This window comes from Meles meles, chromosome 8, assembly GCF_922984935.1.
Source record: "Meles meles chromosome 8, mMelMel3.1 paternal haplotype, whole genome shotgun sequence".
In the NCBI taxonomy this organism is placed as follows: domain Eukaryota; kingdom Metazoa; phylum Chordata; class Mammalia; order Carnivora; family Mustelidae; genus Meles; species Meles meles.
Window position 1 is genome coordinate 4,792,537 of NC_060073.1, and position 18,608 is coordinate 4,811,144.

At 55.1% G+C, this 18,608-nt stretch overlaps 1 protein-coding gene across 4 annotated transcripts in view; it reads left to right on the top strand.

The window, feature by feature from the left end:
* Positions 1-18,608, top strand: part of CHKA (choline kinase alpha) — a 62,428-nt gene that overhangs the window by 40,638 nt on the left and 3,182 nt on the right. For 2 of the 4 annotated variants that reach the window (XR_006819931.1, XR_006819930.1), the window contains 9 exons: positions 4,608-4,721; positions 7,393-7,526; positions 7,777-7,881; positions 8,380-8,438; positions 10,097-10,184; positions 10,583-10,691; positions 13,903-14,009; positions 15,022-15,239; positions 15,334-15,415. Coding sequence is in view for 2 of the 4 variants with exons in the window: in XM_046014719.1 (XP_045870675.1) it covers positions 4,608-4,721; positions 7,393-7,526; positions 7,777-7,881; positions 8,380-8,438; positions 10,097-10,184; positions 10,583-10,691; positions 13,903-14,009; positions 15,334-15,415 (798 nt within the window). In the remaining 2 variants the exon portion in view is untranslated. The remainder of the gene's footprint in view (positions 1-4,607; positions 4,722-7,392; positions 7,527-7,776; positions 7,882-8,379; positions 8,439-10,096; positions 10,185-10,582; positions 10,692-13,902; positions 14,010-15,021; positions 15,240-15,333; positions 15,416-18,608) is intronic. The other 2 variants (XM_046014719.1, XM_046014720.1) reach the window with 1 other exon arrangement.

Below are 18,608 nucleotides of genomic sequence, written 5' to 3' on the forward strand. Positions count from 1 at the left end.
ATCAGTAATTTCATAGAATGTTCCCTTGGCACAGGTTTGTGTCACCTTCTCTCGTGACTGGAATGAGGTTATGCAGTTTCAGCAAGAATACCACAGAAATGCTATTCTGCCTTCTCCGAAAGTTCATAATCTCGGGACACCTGACTGGCTCAGTAGGTTAAGCATCTGCCTTTGGCTCGGGTCATGGTCTTGGCATCCTGGGTTCAAGTCTCGCATTGGGGTCCTTGCTCCGTGGGGAGCCCGCTTTTCCCTCTGCCTGCTGCTCCCCCGCTGTGCATTCTCTCTCTCTCTGACAAAATCTTTTTTTTAAAAAATAGACTTTATTTATTTATTTGACAGAGAACACAAGTAGGCAGAGAGAGAGGGGGAAGCAGGCTCCCTGCTGAGCAGAAAGCCCAATGTGGGACTTGATCCCAGAACCCTGAGATCATGACCTGAGCCAAAGGCAGAGTCCCAACCCACTGAGCCACCCAAGTGCCCCAGACAAATAAAATCTTAAAAAAGAGAGACACTATATTTGAAAACAAAACCAAACCCACAAAAGTTCATAACTTCGATATTATTACAGGATTTTAATTTTTCTAAAGAAACAAACAACTGTGTTTGTGAATCATCAGTCTGCACACCTCTGCCCCCCCCCCCCCAGCAGTCCCCCTCCCTCTTCCATTCGCCGATCCCCCGCCCACCTTTCCGCTGCCCTGTCTGGTCACCAAGGACTTCCACGTTGCCAAATCCAGCGACCTCCTTGCCCTTCCCCGTGTCCCCCCAGCAGCGGTCACCGGACACCGCTCACACCTTCACGCTCGCCACCGCCTCTCCGGCCCCCATCTGAGTGCGGGCTTTACTGGGTGGACTGTAAAACCTCGACGAGTGCGTGAAATGTCAGCATTTTTGCTGCTTTTTAGAATGAAGTAGGCTAGAAAATGCTAGAATGTCTCGCACAGTGGGGAGCAAGGTTGTTTTAGGGGTCGGGTGTGTTGGATGGCTTGCTGTGTGAGGACAGCCACTGGGGTGCTCGGGCTCTGTGCGGTTCCTCCTCGTCGTATACGCGCCGCGGCGCACATACCAGCTGTATACGCGGCCTCGGACGCTGAAGGCTTCATGGCCTGGACCTCCGGCCTCTCCGAGCTCGTTTTGTCCTCTTCCTCCTGGGTTGCTCTGCTCCACTGCGGGGGCTGGGGGAGAGGGACTCCCAGTTCCCGGAATGTGCTTTTGCTTCTCACCCCTTAGGAGTCCGCGTCACTGTCTCCTTAGAAGCAGCCACCCCGCCCCATCCTGTCCCCACAGAGTCCCCAGCCTGTACCGCCCTCGCGCACTCTTGTCTGCTTCCGGCTCTGGAAGGGGGTCCCCACAGGCAGCGGTCGTGCCTTGTTCTTGTTTACCCAGGGCTCACCACAGTGCCAGGCACGTAGTGGACATCCCGTAAATATGTTGGGGCCGAGTATATATATGAATGTTTCTGAAGCCAAAGTAAATCGTTTCAAGTGGAGGGTAGGACCTTCTGTCCTGAGAGTTGGGACGCACTGTGGTTGGCTGGGTGGCTGGGCCTGGGCGCGCGCGAGTGGGGGACTGGGTCACGCGGGTCCCACCCTGTTCCCTGCTGTGCACTCTCCTGTCCAGTGCTCACTTCCTTGGAGCAGGCAGGAAGGTGTGCGCAGACCCAGTAGTTCCAAGAAGGCTTCCTGTGGTTGATGCACTCATTCTAAGATTACCTGCTCTCCTCCTTAACCTATCCCTTGGTTTTGCTTCTTAACCTACCGTCTTTCTTAAGTGTTTTCCTTCGTTTCTCCCTCCACGTTCTTCCCTCCACACGCAGCTCCCCCTTGTCCGTACTGGGAATAAATACCGAACTGCGGTATTACAGTGAACAAAGAGATTTCTTGTTTACCGTGTTCAGAGCAATGCCAGAGAGAATTGCAAACTTCCCAAGTCTCGGCCCAGCTTCTCGCCACCATCCCGGCGACAGGCTGACTTGGCTGTGGAGGGCTCTGGGCAGTGTGTGTCCAGTCCAGTGACAGCACAGCCTGTGAAGTCCGTTCCCGGTGGCCTTTGTCCCGAGCAGATGTGGCGCCCAGCACGCTAAGCCTCCTGAAGGAGCGCAGTGGGGCTTCACCTCTGTGAAGTCTGCAACTTCAAATTCGAGGGCCGGTTTAGTGTGTGTGGTTTTTTTTTTTTAAAGATTTTATTTATTTATTTGACAGACAGAGATCACAAGTAGGCAGAGAGGCAGGCAGAGAGAGAAGAGGAAGCAGGCTCCCTGCTGAGCAGAGAGCCCGATGCGGGGCTCGATCCCAGGACCCTGAGATCATGACCTGAGCCGAAGGCAGAGGCTTAACCCACTGAGCCACCCAGGCGCCCTAGTATGTGTTTTATACGGTGCCTGCCCTGATGCCCTTGGGCTCAGTCACTGTACACGGAGGAAAGCTGAAAAACAAAATTTTAACTCTCATGAAACTTGGATACCTAGACGGAAGAAATCCTGACGGGACTCTGAGATTCTGCAACTGGTGGGAGGGGGTCCAGCTGGCTGAGGGCTGCGCAGGGCCCCCAGAGGCAGCCTGCCTGCTGCCACCCGCTGGAGCCACCGGGTCCTGCCGTGCCAGGCCCGTCTTCTCCGCAGCATGTCACTCCGTGCGGGTTCCAGGTGGAGAGTTGGAGAGACGCCTTGCAGACCTGTGCGCACTCTCCTGCAGGCGTCTCTGGTGCTGGACGTGGGGGTCAGCAGTGACCTTACCTCCTCCGGGGGGTTCCCCTCTCAAACCTGCTCACAGCTTCGTGGACCGGACAGATCAGTGCTGCGTTGGTGTAGTCTCGGGCTGCTGTAACCGACTCCCCAGGGCCGCCAGCAGCAGGCCTTCATTGCTCACTAGGCTGGAGGTCAGGGTGCTGGCTCGGGTGGGTTCTGGGCCTGTGGGTGCTGCCTTCTCCCTGTGTCCTCACGTGGTGGAGGGACGCAGGGAGGGACAGCAGGCTCTGGGACGCTTCGTATAGGACACTGATCACGTGGCCGCCCTACACTCGTGACCTCATCTGCACCATCACACTGGGTTAGGGCTTCATGCGTGAATCTGGGGAAGACACAGTTTAGCTTATAGTAGCCCTAGATACAGAACTGCAAATGAGTGAATAAAAATCAGGCCTCACCTGGTGGTCAGACCGTAATTGTGGGTGACACAAGATGGTGGCCAAACTGTAATTTTGGGAGGTTATTGACCGGCAAATCTGTTTGCTCCCCCAAATGTGACCCAATTACCAAATGACCAAATAACTTTTTTTCTCTCATGTGGTTCCATGTCCTTTGGACATGTTTTCTTTTATCTTTTCTGTAACTTAGTGTTCTGTCGTTGCCAAGTAGGTCCTGTTGGTATGTGGGTTGTTTTGTTTTTTGTTTTTTTAGATTTTAAGAGAGCACAAGCAGGGGGAGCAGCAGAGGGAGAGGGAGAAGCAAGCTCCCTGCTGAGCAGGGAGCCCGATGTGGGGCTCGTTCCCAGGACCCTGGGATCATGACCTGAGCTGAAGGCAGATGCCTAACGACTGAGCCACACAGGTGCCCCCACGTGTGTGTTTCTATAACTTGAGTTTGAAGAGCTGTTTCACTGCGGGCAGTGTGGGCACCCTAGTCCCAGGGTGCGTTTCCTAACAAGGGGTGAGTAAGGATCACCTGAACGCATTTTCTAGCCATACTTGTCAGCCCCTTCTCAGACACAGTGGCCTGCCTAGAGGCTCATTTGTTGTTTTTCTTTGTTTTAAAGATTTTATTTATTTATTTGACAGACAGAGATCACAAGTAGGCAGAGAGGCAGGCCGAGAGAGGGGGGGGAAGCAGGCTCCCCGCTGAGCAGAGAGCCCAATGCGGGGCTCGATCCCAGGACCCTGAGATCATGACCCGAGCCGAAGGCAGAAGCTTAACCCGCTGAGCCACCCAGGCGCCCTCATTTGCTGTTTAATGGCAAAGGACTAAAGAGTGAATTTGAACTGAGACCAAAAGATAGTTTTCGAAGACAGGATCATTCTAGATCCCACATGGATTATTAGGACTGAAGGTAGTGTATGAGCATCATTGGGTTTTGGCAAGAGACAAACGTTCAGAAGGCCGGGAGAAGAGCAGAGCACAGGCCCCGTGAATGTGCCATGCCAGGGTGCTCCTTGGACCCCAAAACAGGCCCAGACCCGTCATTCGTCTTGAAGGGTTGGTTTGGGGACAGAAGGCCCCTGTGGCTGGTGCACTCCTGCTCCGTGCTCCGGGCCAGAAAGCAGGCCAGCCCCCGACCAGAGCGGGTGGCATTGTGGTGGCCTTTGGGAAGATGCCATGGGTGGAACTCGAGAAATTTTGAAATAAATACAAGCAAGAAAATACCAATAGATACTGTTCTGTTTTTGGAGTCAGTGACTCCGTCAAACTTGAATTTTCATGCTCATCAGTATAGTGGGACGGCTGCAAGTGCGGAGCCCGCGGATTACAAGACATTGACCTCGGTTTCTTCGTACTTACAATGGGGGGGGGGCAGGGCTGCTGGGGGTCAGATAGCCCGCTCGTGTGGGAGTACTTGTGAGCCTGCTCGTGGTCAGCCCTCAGTAAACTTCCGGTGTGTTGCTGTCTGTTTCAGGGGGCCGAGGCCATGGTCCTGGAGAGCGTCATGTTTGCCATTCTCGCAGAGAGGTCGCTCGGGCCCAAGCTCTACGGCATCTTCCCGCAAGGCCGCCTGGAGCAGTTCATCCCGGTAAGGGGGGTTCTCGACTGGTCGGTTGACAGGTGCTGCGGATAAAAGACGGATTCTTTGTCTTGGTGCTGCAGGAGCCTGAGATGTTGTGGGCTAACATAGTAAATGGGCCTTAGCATTATGAAATGGTCTCAGAAATAAAGAAAAAATAGATTTCCGTTGAATTTACATTAGAACCTCTGTCTTTCCTGCAAAGGTGTTCACCCAAATGAAAATATATATGAAACCTAACATTCCCTCTTGTCCCCTAAAGCTGCTTGCCCTGAGCCTTTCCCCTTTCCCCTGTTCCTCTCAATTTCTGTACCGCCTTTAGAACTCCCTGCTGAGCCCCATGGCCCTGGCCACACGTGGGTCTTTGCCCTGTGGGGCCGCCACTACTCTTTGCCTTGTCTCCCAGCTCGCTCCCTCTGCTCGAGTCTCCCCAGCTCCCAGGTGCCTGTCAGCTTCCTCTGACGTTTCAGGGCTCAGCTCAAATCCAAGTCGGGACCGTGTGCCTTCTCTTGCTGTCCGAGGCATTTCTAACGCTGCTGTAACATCTTCAGCTGTGAGAGCGCCTCAAGGACTGGGGTCACAAATGGGCTCCCGCACTGCGTTGCGTGGCCGCCTGTGTGTGCAGGGTTGCCCGGGACAGTCGGGCAGGTGGTTAAACACAGGACACCTGGCTGAGGGGATGCTCGACTTGCCAGGTTTCAACCTGTGTTCAGCGGGAGGCTGGAGGAAGGGGTCCTAATTGTCTAATCCCCACTGCCCAGGGGTAGTCGCCTTCTTGGGACCTGGGTCCCGGGAGGGGTGCCCCCTGCTGGCTGATGGCGGCACTGTGTGTGCACCTGCCAGCCGGAGCTGGGTGGAAACCCGGCTGCAGCTGGACCCTCCAGCCAGACCTTCCGCCCCTCCCCGGCACCTGGCTCGCCACCTGGCAGTGTTCTCATTTCTTACTGTCCCAGCGAAGACCATAGCATCCGACTGGCATGAGGATCAAAGGAGATAATAAAGTATCCGAAAGCATGGGAAATCGGAAATATTTTCTGTGGTTAGAAGTGGCGACGTGTTAAGGACACAGTATTGAGTGAAAAAACCAGATCGTGGAAGACCACAAATAGGATAGCAGTTCAGTAAAGCCTACTGAAAGCAAGCTAAACTCTGTTTAAAATATACATGCGTGGTTAAGCCTTCTCTTTTTAGGGAAGGTAAAGGACCAGTGAGCACAGCCCAGAATAATGCGACCGTCCTGTCCTGGTTCAGGATCCGTGGGTTGTAGCATCTGTGGGATTGGTACTATGCTAGCTCTGAAATTCTAGCCTCTTCTGTGTATGATGTTTTGTATAGTGAAGATTTTTGAAGTTCTGTTGAAGTACTAGGTTGAACCACATGAAACTACCAGTCATCAACTATGACCCCAGAAAGGGTGATTTCCTTTGGCTCAGCCTGCTCCGTGTGTTATTTCCAGGTTTACTCTTGAGCACTGCATGGGGTGGGATGCGTTCCACCTCGTCTGGTCCCCACAGCCGTTTTGCAGAGGGTACGGAGAGTAGTGACCTCCGGGACCCTGGTCAGTCTCCTATCGCTCCTTCCCTGTGCTGGGAAAGGAGCTTGGAACTCTGAAATAAGTTCATCTTCGAGCACGGTTGGCCCTAGACTTCCCATGATGCCACACGAAGTCCTGGCATTTTTAAAAGCCACGTGAAAGCTGAGCAAGCTGCCGCTGGAGCCACGTCCCCTGTCCTCGGAGGTTTCCCGAGTGGAGGCGGCTGCGGCTGAGCCCGCTGCTGCCAGTCAGCTCTGCGCGCTCATCACCAGGCTCCTGCCCTTTATCGAGACCTCCCTGGCTGGTTGCTGGCCCAGGGCCCTTGCCTGCCTTGTCTGCTCTAGGTCAGAGCAGCCCCGCCAGGGACTCCCATGCCGTGCTTCTCATTTTATAGAAGTCTGAAGGTCAGACGCAGAGATCTGAGTAGCGAGCCTTCGGTCATGTGACTGTGAAGTGAGGATCACAGCCAGAATTGGAGCTGGGTTCTCTCCAGCTCGGAGATGCTGCGCCCTCACCCCTGCGGCTGTGGCGCCTCTTTGGGCTTCTGTAGGGGGGTGAGTGCATGTGGGAAAGACAGATCTTGGCTGATGGTGATTTCCTCGGGAGGAGCTGGGCCCCTCATGGCTTCGTTCACCCGGGCGCCCTGAGAGCCTGCTCCGGGCCGGGCGGGGTGCTGCGGCCGCCACCGTGGAGGAGGGGGCACGGCTCACCCTGAGCTCCTGGCCGTGCTCCAGAGGAGGACCTGTGCTGAGCACCACCTCTCGGCTGTGCGGGGTCAGGCCAGGGTGTCTGTGCCACTGAGGGAGTTGGACATGGGCTCATGGCAGCCGCCGTGAGACCCAGAGCCTTCCATGGGGTGCAGGGCAAGCCCTGGTGAGAGGGGAGGGGGGGCGGGGTCCGCTGAAATGCTTTTATGTGAGAAGGACCCTCTCATGGTTCAAAGGGTTCAAAACAGAATTAGCCTGTGGGGGCGTTGAGAAATGCTGAGACACGCTGTGGCGGTCACTGGGTCACTGCCCGAGGGTGCGTCCTCAGGGAGGCCCGTGCGCCAGCCAGACCGGCTGCTGGGTCTTAGCGGGAGGGGGGGGGATCGCACCCCTCCAGGCTCCCCGAAGTGCTGTTGTCTGACTCCCTTGTTCCTTGCAGAGCCGGCGCTTAGACACTGAAGAATTGAGTGTGCCAGATATTTCTGCAGAAATAGCCGAGAAAATGGCCACGTTTCATGGTATGAAAATGCCATTCAATAAGGAACCAAAATGGCTTTTTGGAACAATGGAAAAGTAAGTGGTCAAACCGCTTGGCTCTAACTCAGTTTTCTGTTAGCGGCTGCTGGAGGTACCAGAGTGAGTACGGGTTCGCCCCGGCAGCCCTCTGGTCCCCGCGTGGGCAGCCGGGCGGGAGATGAGCTTTCTGGAAAGCCTGCAGCCCTGGGCTCTGTCCCACTGCTGCAGCGGGGTTGGACTTGGCAGGAGCCCCGCGGTGAGCCGCCGTGAGCCAGGCAGTGATTTTTGTTCTCCTTTCCCCTGCCAGGTACCTGAACCAGGTGCTGAGGATTACGTTCTCGGGGGAGCCCCGGCGGCGGCAGCTGCACCGCCTCCTGCGATACAACCTGCCCCTGGAGCTGGAGCACCTGAGGTGAGGCCCAGTCACGGTCACGGCCGAGCCCCGGGGTGGGTCGGGGGAGCCATGGGGCCAGGGGTCGGGGCGCTGCGCGGTCTCTCCGAGAGCCCGACCGCATCGCTCCCCTCCCTCCTGGGTGTGAGCGGCGCTGGGGACATGGAGACCAGGACGGCCTTTGAGGCGCATGTGTCTTATCAGGAGAGACAGAGACGAGCTAACGTGCCCCATAGCGTCCGGTTGTGATCAGAGGTGTGACGGAAGCAGGGCCCGGAGCCCACCGATCAGGAGGGTCGTGCTCTGGGTGGGGAGGGCCCGCGGAGCGGGAAGAGCTGGGGGTGCACAGTGGGGGGCTGCTGTGGTGCCCCAGGCTGAGCTGCGGCCAGGGGACGGCGGCGCTCTCAGAGCTCACGGTGACGGTGCCGCGGGGAGGCCACACCAGGGAGGCTGCACGGTGGTGCTGAGCAGCGAGGCAGTCCCGGCGGCGTCTGACCCGAGCTGTGATTCCCTCTCCAGGTCGCTACTCGAGTCCACCCCTTCTCCAGTTGTGTTTTGTCATAACGACTGTCAGGAAGGTAAGAACCGCTGCCTGTTCCGTGAGGCTGGCTGTGTGTGTCTCCTTGGAAAGCGGCCTCCAGCGTGTGTGACGGATGCCGGGTGTCCGTGCGGAGGGGCGTACGTGCGGGAAGTAATGGGACAGCCGCGCGGCGGAGTGTTGTAGAACTACGAAAAAGGAGTTTTTATGCGGACCAACAGAAAAACCACCAGGATATATGAAGAGAAAAAAAGCATGTTTTAGAAAAACACATGGGGTGTTCTCCCATTTTTGTAAAAAACATAGAAGAGAAGAGAAAATGAGAACATTCACTAAACTGGGAGCTTGGGCAAAGGACCGAAGCCTCCTGAGTCACGTGTGTTCAGTGTGTGAGTCCGGTGAACACGTGACTTTGTGGTCAGAGAACGCGGTAAGAGGTGACTGCCCCGCTCAGTGCTGGGGGCCTTGCGCTGGCCGCACCTCGCAGGTGCCTGAGGCCACCTGCTCTCCTGGGATCAGGTCACTCCCGTGACCTTGGGTGTCTGTGCCTCCCCTAAGGTACGAGGCCAGGTACCTCTCGGTGTGACGTCAGACGGAGGCCCCACCTAGCTGGGCTAGCTCCCGCCGGTGGGGAGGCTCTGCCTTGCTCTCGCTGTGCTCTCTGTCGCGGCCGGCTCACGTCCCCCATCGGCCCTTTGCCGGGCTCAGCAGTTTGTTTTTAGTTTTGACGACAGTCCCTGTTAAAGACCAGTCATCACTCAGACGTTAGTGCGATAGGTTAGTTTATTGATCAGCTGATCACTGTTGACCAAGTCGAGGGGGCGTAAATGTGCGTCAGCAGGTGACAGCCGGCTGCACAGACGTCACCAGAGGCGTCTAAGGGAGGTCTGCTGGCCAGGGAGAGGCTAGACGAGGGGGGCTTTTACATTTACTTTGTTCTGCTCCTCTGGGCGGCTCCCTTTAATGGCCCCTGGACACGGTGCTGTGTGCTGAAAAGCCTGGAAAGAGCGCCTTCTGCAGAAACCCGGACAGGGCGCAGCCAAAACACTAGCAAAACCTGGCTCACTGGTGCCTACACGCCAGCCGGTAGTGACAGATGCCGGACGCTGCGGCGAGTGTGGGGGGTCTGGCTGCCCGTTCACCTGGGGCCCAGAATCAAGCCTTACAGGGGATATGGCGGCAGGAGCGCTGCCCGTGGCCTGCTCCTCGGAGAACCAAGTGCGGCAAAGCGGCGGGACCAAGTCGGGCCCACAGAGCCCTGTGGTGGCTCAGCGCCGTGGCATCCTCATGAGGGAGGACAAGGGGACGCAGCTTCCTAGCTGCTGGGGGGTTGGGTTGGCTGGAACCCCAGCATGCCACAGGCATTTTCCTTCCTGCCTCTGTGTGGAAAGTCTGGGGTGTTGCCCCAACAAGCCGCGGGACAGCCGTTCTTGTTCCCGGGCGAGCGCGGGGCCACGTTGCCGTCAGGCCCCTGTGAACAGGGGCCCTTGTGTCTGCGTCACCCTGGGCCTCCTGCCGAGGGCCTGGCCTTGGGAGGCGGTGCTGCTCCCGGCGCTCTGCGGCCTGCACCCCCTCACCGCGTGGCCAGGGTTCCCTGACCGGATCACAACCAGGCTTGGCCTTTCTGCTCAAGGACTTGCGCCTTCCACTGTCCACCACGCCCACAGTAAATGGCATGTCATCCAAATCCTTTTGCAGGTAATATCTTAATGCTGGAGGGCAGAGAGAATTCCGAGAAGCAGAGACTGATGCTCATCGACTTCGAGTACAGCAGTTACAATTACAGGTGTGCGGCCGCCCCGGGAGGAGGTCGGCAGCCAGGCCCCCGGCCCCGGGAGCTTGCGCACTGTCCCGGAAGCCCGCGGCGGCGCAGGGAGCAGCCCGGGCCTGTTCCAGGCTGGTGGGGGGCGGGCAGCGGTGACTGACCAGAATGCAGAATCTGGCGTTTGTCGGCCAGAGACCAGAGTACTGATCTGCTGCAGCCTCTGCCGGCGCTGGTTCTGCGACTGCCCCGTTGCCTCTCCCCTGTTCCCGAGGCAGTCATCCCTGGGGGGGGGTCCTCAGGAAGGACCGCTTGTTGCTGGGGGGGATGCTCACGACTCGGCCTTTCCCCTTCTCAGACCAGGGAGCCTGGTGGCTGGCAGTTTGCCCCCCTCTCTGCAGCTGCTCTTACCTCTTTTTCAGGGGATTCGACATCGGGAATCATTTCTGCGAATGGATGTACGACTATAACTACGAAAAGTACCCGTTCTTCAGAGCGAACATCCTGAAGTACCCCACCCAGAAACAACAGGTGGGGGACGGCTGTGTGCGGGCTCGGCGCTAGCTGAACTGCAGGAGTCCGTTTTCTGCAGTTAGAATGGGTTGCATCTTTGTTTTTTGCTTTTTTTTAAAGATTTTATTTATTTGTCAGAGAGAGAGCGCGCAAGCACAGGCAGACAGAACGGCAGGCAGAGGCAGAGGGAGAAGCAGGCTCCCCGCCGAGCAAGGATCCCGTTGCGGGACTCGATCCCAGGACACTGGGATCATGACCCGAGCCGAAGGCAGCTGCCCAACCCGCTGAGCCACCCAGGCATCCCTGCATTTCTGTTTTTAATGACACCCCCCCTTTTTGTTTTTAAGATTTTGTTTATTTGAGAGAGAGCGCGCGAGAGTGCGCACAAGCAGCGGGGAGAGGGTGAAGCCGGCTCCCCACCGAGCAGGGAGCCCGATGTGGGTCTGGATCTCAGGACCCTGGGATCACGACCTGAGCCTAAGGCAGACGCTTAGTGACTGAGCCACCCAGGTGCCCCTCATGGCGCCCCTTTTAAATTGAAGAATGGTTACGCGAACCCTGTGGCTCTAAAATGTTACTTTGTGTCAGGATGCAGACTTGACATTTTCATCCCTGTGCCGGAGAGGACCTGTATGCAGTCCGTGGGAGGGCACGGTCTGTAGCTCCTCCCGGTTTTTTCTACGAAGCCCAACCTCTGGCCTGCCTCCTGGCCTCCTCCGTGGGGATCTCAGTGCTTCCGGTGTTTCCTGTGTGTGTTTCACTCTGTGCAGACAGAGGTGGTCTTTTGGGCACCGGGACTTAGGAGCTGCTGTGCCGTTACAGTTCCCTTTCCTGTCCTGTGTATGGGGGGCAGGGGTTGTGTGAAGAATCACCCCGTGGGGGGCACGCCTGGGTGCCCCAGGGTCCTGGGATTGAGCCCCATGTCGGACTCCCTGCTCAGCGGGAGGTCTGCTTCTCCCTCTACTTCTCCTCACCCTGCTTGTTCTCTCTGTGAAATATATAAAGTCTTTAAAAAAAAAAGAAAAAGAAAGAAATCACCCTGTGGGAAGTTCCTTCTTGGGAGCCCCTACTCCATTCCTCAGCCCGCCATTGGAGCCGTGGATTGAGAGAGTGGGCAGCGATGTGGAAGCAAGCTGGGCTGGGGAGAGGGTATCCCGAGCCTGTGCAGGGCACCCGCCCACCCCCTTTGCAGTGCCAGCTACAGGACAGCCCCTCCCGGGCAGCCCCTGCCAGCCCGGCCGCCTTTCCGAGAGGTCAGAGAGGCATGGGGACAGAGGTGTGATGGGTTGCCGCTGCCTTCACTCGGGAGAGGTCTCTTGAGCACAGGCCTGTGCCAGGCACGGGGGATCCCGTCTTCAGCAGGTCACCCTCCTCCTGCCGCACGCTGGGGCCGACCGTGACCAGCTTGAGTATGTCCCAGGCCTCCAGGTCACGCATGGGGGGAGGAGGAGACCCAGCAGCAGTCTTTGTAAAAGCCTTTGTGAACGCTGGGCAGCCCCAGAGGTGCCACTCTCCAGCCGGGAGTGGGGGGCGGTTCTGCCGGTGAGAAGGCAGGTTCCGCGGCGAAGGGCGGCCAGGGCCGTGTGGGCGCCGCATCACACAGCCACGGAAATCCTGTTCCATTTCGGTTTTCTGAGGAGCTTTACAAGTCACGGAGAGGTGCTGCTCTTCATTTCCTACCCTTTCTGCGCCCAGTAGGTAATCTCATGCTTTTCTCTCTTTAGTCCACTAAAGAGAAGTTGTAAAATGTTAAACCTTTGTCCTGGAATTCCTAAAATCATGCAAATGAGGTGTGTCATTTCGGAAAGCTCTGCTGGGCCCCGTTAGTCTCTCGCTTGGGAGTTTCAGATCCACGCACATACGTGAAACAGGCTTTAGGGGCCATTTTAAAAAATTATTGCTCATGTCTGGTTTGGAGTAAAAATTATGCTGGTCTAATAACATGAGTTTGGTGCCCTTTGTAATTTTCCGGACCAAACTTAGATGAGATGATGTTCTTTGAAAAATTGGTAGACTTTGTGAGAAAGCGCGGGCCTGTTTTGTCAGTAGCTCTCAAAGCAGGGCTCTCGTAGTGCGGCCTAGAACTTCCGGTGAGGGAAAGCTACTAGTTACTGTTTCTTAGGGCATCGACCTTTTCAGATTTTCTGTCTTCATTGGCCAATTTGAGCATTCAGTATCTCCCAGAAATTAACCCAGCTCGTGTGGCGGTTCAGGCGTGGGTTTTAAAAATGGTGCTTGGATTTGAACCCAGATCTGCCAACGTTCACTGTCCCCTGCTGACGCCGTGTGCTTCCGTTTCCTCGTGTGCGGACACAAACGCTCAGGACGGTGGCTGCTACCTAGACTTGAACAGGCCTGGCCTGGGCTGGGGTTACTCTTTCCAGAACACCCTGCGAGGACGGCGCTCAGACTGGAACACTGCTTTCTGGTGGGAGGGGGTGCCGAGCGTGAGAGCCGCCTCGGAGAGGGCAGAGGGGCGAGCTGGTGGGGAGGCAGTGCTGCCCTTCCAACTAGGCGATCAGTTAATGCGTTTTTCTGGGTAGAGCGACTGCCTGCTGTTTCCTTCTTTATAAAAGAAAGCGAGTGGTGGTTTGCTCTGTTCTGGTGCCGTTAGGTATAGTGGGAGGTCTGCAGAATTGGGGGGGTGGGGCGTGTCTCCTAAATCCGGATTCATGGGCCGGCTACACGTGGGACCTGGTAGCACCTTTTCTTCAAACCAGAGTTAGACTTTCCCAGTTTACGCGTCACCCCGGCATCTCGGAGGTGGAAGGGCCCTCGGCGTGGTCCGGTCGGCTCCTGCTCTGCCGGCGCATCTGCGGGGGACCTCGGGCTCCGAGGGAGTGTCTGCGCACCAGGCCAGCCCGTCCTCGGAGATGGGTGATGCAGGCTTACCCTGCTTAGCGACCAGGCCGTGGGAAACGGGTGTGGAGTCGATTCCGCCTGGGTGATTTTGTCCAGAAGTAGTTGTGGTTTCTTCTGCTTGTCTTGCCGACAGTGCAGCGAGTCTGGTAGGGCTCTGTCGGGAAGCTGGAGATCGCTGCCCACCCCCCCACCCCACCCCCGCCGCAAGCGAGCTTCCGTGCTCCCACCGGGCACCCAGCTCCTCTGGGCTTCGCCGGCCGTGCGGGGGTCCCCCGGTGCGTCGTGCTTCCTGCATTACTTCCTGACAGCTGCTGACACCGTCTGTCTCGCCGTCACTGACTCTGATGTGATTTTCTTTTTTTTAAAGCTCCATTTTATTTCCAATTACTTGGCTGCATTCCATAGTGAATTTGAAAACCTCAGTAATGAAGAAAAGTCCATTATAGAAGAAGAAATGTTGCTTGAAGTCAATAGGTAATTTCTTTTCTTTCTTCTTCTTTTTTTTTTTGGTTGCTTTATAAAATAGCTGTGTGTTTACAGACGATAGTCGGGGTGCCAGCCTGCAGTCATGAGTATTTTCGGAGCTTCTTTATGCCCATCCGTTTCTGGGACTCGTGCTCGGTCAGAAACGGCTCATCTGGCACCTCTCCAGATGCCCGCACACAGCAGGTGCGGGGAGCGGGGTCAGGGTACAGGGTTGGGCACGTGGGTGGCAGTCCGCGCTCTCAGCCACACACAGGACTGTACAAGGTGGCGCCGCCCGGGGCCTGGGCCCTCTTGTCGCTTGGCGCTTGTCAGGTGGTGGGTGCCATCCGGAAATGTGTTTCCTTTAAAAACTAATTACAAATTGTGAGTGTTGGTTTCGAGTCTTGCTTTTAAACTGTTCTGTCAGTAGCTCTCAAAGCAGGGCTGAGAAACTTCTAGCTTTTGTGAAAGTCTTTGATAAAAATGTTTAAGTGACTTTGGCCCCCCTTGTCCTGTCCAGCCCACTTGCCACAGATCACCTCTCCCTGAAGTGTCCACAACCCCGTTGCTGGGCATGTGGCCACCCTCACTGTCCCGGGGCTCCCCCTGCTGCCTAGATCTTCCCTCTCTAGTTCTAGCGTGGATGGAAATAGAAAAATGGAGGAGAGCCCGACGGACAGGGTTACGCCAAGGCACGTGTAGGGGATCAGAGACCACAAGAGAAACAGTCGGGTTTGAGGAGGACACTGAAGCGTTCAGGGAAGGCCCCAGGCACCGTCGTGAGGGGAACTTGGGTTCGCGGCGACAGGGGCCGTGGCACAGCATAGAGATGGGGACCGCCAGGCTCTCCTCTGCTCTGTTTCACTGCTGTGCAAGGGCAGGGGTGAGGGCGAGGCGGCATCCTACCACCTGGGAAAGCCAGCGAGTCACCAGAGGCCTGCACGTTCCTCCTCTTGCTGCACGACGCCTGCAGGGTTGCCGATGCCCCGCGCTCACACCTGAAGCAGAGTTTCTTTCCCAGCATAGCGCACGCGCCGCCTGCATGGCTCCCCGGCCTCCGTGTGAGTCCCGGGACGGTAGCCGTGCGCCAGGGACGGCTGCTGGGCGTGTCCACACTGCAAGTCCACCTGTCCCCAGCCGGAGGAGGGAGAGGCCAGCTGTGGTGTCCCCAGCCTGTTCTCCGTCCCAGGGAACTAGAATCCTGTCGAGTGGGCCAGGGCTGACGAGGTCTGCGCCCCAGTGAGTTGCGGGGCCCGCTAGTAGGAAATCCCATCCCTGGGCCTGTGGCCGGTGCCACACATCTCACGTGCGTCTCCTGCTTTTGTAATTACAGGTTTGCCCTCGCGTCCCATTTCTTCTGGGGACTTTGGTCCATCGTGCAGGCCAAGATTTCATCCATTGAATTTGGATACATGGTATGTTCTGGGGGTAGTTTTCTCTTCGATTCCCGGAAACAAAATCATTCCGCGTGTTTGTGAGCGCTGGCGGGGGAACGCGTGGTCGTCTTCACAGACGACCCGTGTCACTGCACAGAGAACCCACCTTGGCTCCGTGTGTGCCGCTGGAGGTGGCCTCACTCGCAGGGCAGCGGGCCATCTCCCCTGCTTCAGAGAGCTGCTGTGCGGCCTTGTGGCTCCGCTGGGGGATGTAGAAATCAGACCCTAGCACGCAGCCCTTGACCTCAGTCCCTTCTGGTGCACGGGGCTGCAGGTGTGGGAGCGCCCTGACGCGTTCCACGGCTCCATCCTCGGCCTGTGGTGCCCCGTCCCGAGCCGGCGGCCGGTGCTGACCTGCGGAGCCGTCCTGTTTGCGGCAGGCAGATGTGACAAGACAGGCTGTCTTCTTCTTCCAGCCTTAGAAACTGTCCTCGACGTAGACAGTTTGAGCCGCGAGTCCAGCCTTCTGCTGCCCCGTTAAGGAGTGTTGGTGGCGTGTCCTGGGGTGGGGGCACCGTCCGTGGTTAGCACCCAGCTTTAGGAAGGTGGAGGGGACGACGAGCTCGTTTCATCCTCCCAGTCCTGTGTTAAGCTGATTTCTGCTTCCAGGTGGATGGTTTGGTAACACACAGATGCTGTTTGGCCAAAGAAGGGGGAATAAGGAATTTTAAAGCAGATGTAGAGCCATGGCTAAATGATGTTGTTAAGATAAAGTACATGGGCGCCTGGGTGGCTCAGTGGGTTAAGCCTCTGCCTTTGGCTCAGGTCGTGATCCCACCCGCATCGGGCTCTCTGCTCAGCGAGGAGCATGCCCCCCCACCCCCGCCGCCTGCTTCTCTGCCTACTTGTGATCTGTCAAATAAATAAATAAAATCTTTTAAAAATATTTTAAAAAAAGACAAAGTACACATCAAAAATATTACCAAAGCAAGGAATAATTTCATAATAATAAAGGGATCAATGAATCCAGAAGATACTAAAAAAAAATTCTAAAGGTGTACATACCTGTCTTGCCTCAAAAGACCTAAAGCAAAACCTGAGAAAACTGAGCAGAGAGAGAGGCAGACCCGCAGAGCAGAGGAGCAGAGCCAGAAACAGCAGCGGGAGGGACGGAGGAGGGGACCGCACTCTCGCCCAGGCTGACGCTATCAGGCGCCTAGCTGCTGGGTGTATGTCCTTGCCCATGAATATGGACATTCATCAAGATAGACCGTCTGCTGGGCATTGGGAAACAGGTCTCAAGTTGTAAAGAACTGAAGCACAGAGGATATTCTCTGACCACGGGGGAATTAGGAAAGCAACAACAAAATCTCGAAAATTCCTAATTATTTGGAAATTAAGTAGTACACCTACATAAACCCTGGATCAAAGAAGAAATGAAATAGACAATTAGAAGCTATTTTGAACAAATTATAATGAAAACACAATATATCAGAATTTGTGGGATACGGTTAAAGCAGGTTTCAAAAACTTGCGGCTTTGAAGGTTATACATTTGTATTAGATAAGGAAGTTCTCAAATCGGTGACAGAAGCTTCTACCTTAAGCCAGAAAGAGAAGAGCCCGCCTAAGCCCAAAGTTAGTACAACTAGATACAGGAGGGGCGCTTCGCGGGCTCATTCGGTGGAACATGTGACTCTTGATCTCAGGGTTGTGAGTTCAAGCCCCACATTAGGAGTGGAGACTGCTTTTTAAAAAAAAAAAAAAGAGGGGCGCCTGGGTGGCTCAGTGGGTTAAGCCGCTGCCTTCGGCTCAGGTCATGATCTCGGGGTCCTGGGATCGAGTCCCGCATCGGGCTCTCTGCTCAGCAGGGAGCCTGCTTCCCTCTCTCTCTCTGCCTGCCTCTCTATCTACTTGTGATCTCTCTCTGTCAAATAAATAAATAAAATCTTAAAAAAAAAAAGAACTAAATAAAGCTAAAAGCAGAAATCCTTGAAATAGAAAATGCATGGGCAAAAAAAAAAAGAGAATCAGTGAAACCAAAAGTTGGTTCTTCAAAAAGCTCAATACAATTTATAAACTTTGGCTATACTGAGCCACCAAGAAAGAAAAGACACACATGACCGGGCTCAGTACAAGGAGAAGACCTCGCTCTGGATCCTATGGACGGTAAAAGGGTAAGAGAATATTATGAATAATTTTATGCCAACGGATTTGACAGCGTGCATGAAATGTGCACATTTCTTGGAAGATACAAATGACAAAAACTAACCTAACACATGGTCACATAGTTATTGAATAGATTGAATTCATACTCCAAAAAACTCCCTGTAGAATAAACCGCTGGTCCTGGTGAATATCGTCAAACACTTAAGGAAGAAATCATACTGGTTCTGCACACAGTTTTAGAAACTAAAGACTCATTCGATAAGTATTGCCCTGATGCTGAAAGGAGACAAAGACATTTCCAGAAAATGGCAGATCAGTGCCCTTCACGAGCAGGACAGAAGAAGCATTATGAAAATATTAGCAGGAATTAGAGGTGACATTTACAAGAAGATAATGTGATCAAGTGGCATTTATCTCCGGAATGCAAGGGTTAACACTTAATTTAACATTTTAAAAACCAATTAGTGTAATCCAGCGTATTAACAGAATGAAGGAGAAAAACCATATTATCTTCTCAGTGAATGCAGGAAAAGCATTTGACAAAATCCAGTACCCCCCAAAAAAAAAAAAAAAGCCTCCATAAAGTAGGAATGCAAGGGTCCTTTCTCCGCCAGGCCCAGGGCACATATGAAAACCTACAGCCGGTATCGGGAGAGCTGGCGCACTCCCGGCCACCAGAGCCCTAGACCGAGAGCAAGGCAGGCGCGCCCCTCCCATGACCCGCAGCCCCTGCGCCCCCGGGCCCCGGAGCACCTAACCAGCATACTAAGGCTAAGGAAAGAGATGAAATGCAAAAATACAGGAAAGGAAGAAGAAAAAGTGCCTTTATATTGTTGATGACATGATCAAGTACATGAGAAAATAGGAAAGAATCAACAGAAACGCCATTTAAGCTGTGGGGTGAGTTTACGGGGGTCACAGGGTACAAGGGCAGTGCTCGATGATAACCAGCTTTGTTCTGTGCTGCAGAAGAAACCGTCACAAATGGAATGTCGTTGTGTTTACAATGGTACAAAAACATGAAATACTTAGGGATGAGATTTTTAATACACGTGCCTGATCTT